This window comes from Aspergillus brunneoviolaceus, assembly GCF_003184695.1.
Source record: "Aspergillus brunneoviolaceus CBS 621.78 unplaced genomic scaffold BO95scaffold_63, whole genome shotgun sequence".
Classification (NCBI taxonomy): domain Eukaryota; kingdom Fungi; phylum Ascomycota; class Eurotiomycetes; order Eurotiales; family Aspergillaceae; genus Aspergillus; species Aspergillus brunneoviolaceus.
Window position 1 is genome coordinate 53,138 of NW_020290793.1, and position 4,285 is coordinate 57,422.

Sequence of the window (4,285 nt, forward strand, 5' to 3'; positions counted from 1 at the left end):
GTGACCCTGTGAATAGGATGCTTTTTTCTGATATACTGGTACAGAGATTTCAACTAAAAGTCATATTTTAGTTCTAGACTGTACTTAGTATGACTTTAGAAGAAGACCCAATAAGAATCATAAATAAATAGTCTTATCCCTCCGCCTTTTTAATGTGCAACTTACCAATGGTGGTTAGTACCATCGTGGCGGGTGAGTGCGCACCGCCTCATTTAGGTTCTAAGTAGTCTAATAAAGGAGTAAGCTGTGACGTACTGCACCCACTTGCTGGTGGTTACCCCGTCTTCTGTACTAGCCCATGAAAACAATTAACACATATCCTCTAGGCAGAAACCCCAAACATCCGCAACACTAACATCAACCGTAAGTCAAGCCCTGCCTCATTTGCTCCTTCTATAAATAAAATAAGGAACAATCCCCTGAATCCCTTCTCCTACAAATCTGAACAATGACTTTCATCCAGTTCTGCCACTCAACCTCATCTAACAGCTTCACTCTAGTTTTCCTGTCACAATCTGTGCTCGTGCTCCAGATATTTGATCCCAGCAGATATGGCTACTCTTAACTTGTCCACCAACGGGCCTTCAATAGCAAAGAGCTACCAGGCCGTGGTCGACTCGGCTCTGCCCGGTTCGAACTCCCCTACTCACGGACAATGGGTTGTCTTCTCCGTTTCGACACCTCTTATCAATGCCTTCCAGCAAGACTCTGGCAATAAGGAAAGTGTCTTGAAGGTTCAAAATACCGGAGGTCTGTCAATTACCCCCTGGTCTGTCGAATTTAACTTCGTTAACCCTTGTTTTTAAAGCTGGCGAGCTGGTGGATCTGATTGAAGAGTTCTCTGAGGGCAAAATTCAGTTTGCTTTCGTAAAGATTCTCGATCCAAACTCGGGGCTCCCTAAGAATGTGCTTATTGCCTGGTGTGGGGAGGGCGTACCTGAGCGTACTAAGGGATATTTCACCAGTCATCTCGCCGCTGTTTCCAAATTCCTGCATGTCAGTTTGCGCTATGCCCGATATGCATACCCCGTGCCCCATTCTGATACATCATAGGGTTATCACGTGCAAATAACCGCTCGTTCTGATCAGGACCTGACCGCGGAGGGTATAATACAGAAAGTGGGGGATGCGTCCGGAGCGAAGTATACCCCTGGGCCAGATCGGCCTACATCTACTGCAAAGCCCCCGGTATCAACTAAACCTGTCTTTAACCCCACACGGACCGGTGGCACTGCTGCGAACAATCCAGCAGTTGTTGCATCACGAGTGGCTGCGACAATGAGCGGGGATGATGGCTGGGGTCCTGACGCGCCCCCAGTTACGAGGACTGGTCTTCAAAAAGTCCAGTCAGCTTACAAGCCCACCAAGGTGAACATTCAAGAGCTCAAAGCCGGTGGGCAGTCTGATTCTGGCTTCACGGTTTCCCGAGACACCGAGGACCGTGACGAAATTGTCAAAGGGGGCTACAAGCCTATCGGGAAGGTCGACATTGCTGCCATAAGAAGACAAGCACGTGAAGCAGGCAATCTGGCTGACGATCGTCCTGAGCCTGTGAAAGGGGCATATCAGCCAGTTGGGAAGGTCGATATCGCTGCTATCCGGGCTAAAGCACAGGGTGGGATCACTGATCCAGTCAACGAGCCAACCTCTGTCGAGCCAAGTCCTTTACCGAGTATGACTGGGTCCTTTAAGCCGTCCAATGCATCTCCTGTTGCAAGCCAATATGAACGTCTGACAAGCTTACCAAAACCGAAAGTTGCAAAGAAAATCGCTTCAAATGCCACATTCGTCGGAACGAAGCCCCCCTTGCCTACCCAAACATCTCAGGCTACGGCACCGTTAGTGGGCAGTGCGAGTCGTACTTTTGCGGATGAAGGGGGAAAGACGCCCGCACAGCTCTGGACAGAGCGCAAGGCTAGGGAACGTGGTTCAGCTTTTCACTCAACGCCATCCGACTCACCCGATGCGGAGATAAATACACCAATCCACACTGATGTTGAGTCACTGCAGGGCAACTCCTCCAAGCACCCGGTACATGTTGCCCAATCTCGCGATATACCACAATCTTCCGAACTTCCTCTACGTACAGAGAAATCACATCCTGGCTTAGACACGCAGTCTGCACAGGAAAACACAGATGTTGATCCTGGCCACATAAGTCACGACAAGTATGAGAGCTTGAAACATGAGAAGGAATTGGGTCCGACGACTAGCCGCGCCATGCCTGTGCCAGAACTTCCGACAACTATCCCGGCGACTGATTCAGAAGGATCTCATCAGCCTAGAGGCTTTGATTCGCTTCCTACGCCTCCCCAGCAGCCTCGGTCTCCTACTCCTCCTACACCTCCAATGACAGAGCGTGAATTTTCACCCATACGTGTGGCTGCTCCTGTTGGTAAGGGACTGACGGATGTTCAGAGTGAACAGCAGTCACCGCCTCCTGCACTACCTACTGAAAGCTTGCAGCAGGCGTTGCCAAAGGAAGATGACTTGGAAGATGACGCGCACGATATTGGGCGTGCAACAGCTGAAGCTACTGTAAATGAGGACGTTCAGCATACGTCTATCCAGGCGGTAGTGCTTTATGACTACGAGAAAGCAGAGGACAATGAGGTTGAACTTAAGGAAGGCGAGTTCGTGAGCAACGTCGAAATGGTCGACAAGGATTGGTGGCTGGGGTCCAATGTCCAAGGTGACAGAGGTCTGTTTCCCAGCAACTATGTAGAGATTGTCACAAACCCTTCGCAGAGCCACGATTTGGCGGATAGGCAAACTCCTCTGGTCGATGAAAGAGCTCCGTCCTTGTCCAATGTTGAAGCTGCACCATCTACCATCGCCCCTGAACCAGAACCTATTGCAGTCGCATTGTACGACTATGAGGCCGCGGAGCACAATGAACTGAGCTTCCCTGAGGGCGCTGAGATAACACATATTGTAAGTCTGGGCACTCGTTTCTTGATCGCGCCGACCAAATTTCGCAGAATAATTTTCACCGAACTTGCGAATTTAATGTCTGGTTCGTCTATTGGGTGTTCATAGCTGACTTGAAGGTGTCTCCTCTAGGAGTTTCCGGATGATGACTGGTGGTTCGGCCACTATGATGGCAAAACGGGGCTATTTCCTGCTAACTATGTGCAACTTGGAAATTGACAGATGGCGCCTCTTGTGTGTGCGCACTGACTCTCATCTGGCCCCAAATAAAGATGCAGTGGCTGTCTGTATGTTTGCCGCCCTCCTCCCATATAAGATTAATCAGATATACCTGAAGAAGCACTTACATACAGCAACTGTTCATCTCTGCATCTGGGTAGATTCATTTCTTAATTTATTTCTTATTCTTGTACTTGCTCCTATTGTGGTTTGCATGGTCTGTATACTACTGGTAGAGTACTAAATATGATAACACATATTTCACTTTCCTGAAATTACATCCACGGTATATAAGGAATATTTATCAGCCCTTCAATCTTATATTTGCTTGGTGATCCCTTCCATGTGTAAGCAATGAGGATTTGTAATGTTTACAGCCTTACCGCCTGCCTTCTTGGGCTGTTCTGCCACCCTCTGCACAGACTCCCGCATACTATTAAAAGTTATAATACTACAGACTGCGTAGGGGGGAGGCCAATAGTCCCCACTACTTGTAAATATAACCTCTGAAGTTGTTAAAAGCACCTAGTATAAATCTTTAAGTTACCTTTCTAAGGCCATGGAAGGTGTGTCTTATCGAAGATAAAATTATGTTCATATAGTTGTATAATAAAAAAACCTTTGAAAAATTTACACATATTACTTCTTTATAGCTGGGGATAGTATTATCATAGTTTTGTGTATAGAAAATCTGTATTGTCTTTTTATTGGAGGTTTTTCTTGATAATCTAAAGAAGACTTCCACTTTGCCTCTAGTCCTGTTCCATAACTCTTTTTCACTGTCTTATTCTGCTGTAACTATTTTACTATTGCTAAAGCCCTATGCTGTAGGCTAGGGCCAACAATTGATCTCAAATCCAGCCCTATAAGCAGATGGCAAGGTTGTGAACTGTACAAAACCTTATTGCCTATACATAGAAAGAATTTGTTAGTAATTTTAGACTATTCTTATTTTAATCTAGTGTAAATAAGAGATGTGTTATAAAAATACTAAAGATGTTCTTTGCAACTTTTCTGTCACAGAGCACCTTCGGGTACATATTCTAAAGAATAATTGTTGCACCATTGGCAAAAGGACTAGAATATAAAACTAATAGCTCTATACTGCGTATATTATATAAAATTATATTAATAT

At 46.0% G+C, this 4,285-nt stretch overlaps 1 protein-coding gene across 1 annotated transcript; it reads left to right on the forward strand.

Moving 5' to 3' along the window:
• The first annotated feature begins 278 nt into the window (after nucleotides 1–278).
• BO95DRAFT_445849 (putative actin binding protein) lies at nucleotides 279–3,419 on the forward strand. The gene is made up of 4 exons (XM_025587241.1): nucleotides 279–363; nucleotides 501–750; nucleotides 809–996; nucleotides 1,054–3,419. The coding sequence occupies exons 2-4, from the start codon at nucleotides 552–554 to the stop codon at nucleotides 3,037–3,039; spliced, it is 2,373 nt and encodes a 790-aa protein (XP_025439095.1). The 5' UTR covers nucleotides 279–363; nucleotides 501–551; the 3' UTR covers nucleotides 3,040–3,419.
• The last annotated feature ends 866 nt before the right edge of the window (nucleotides 3,420–4,285 follow it).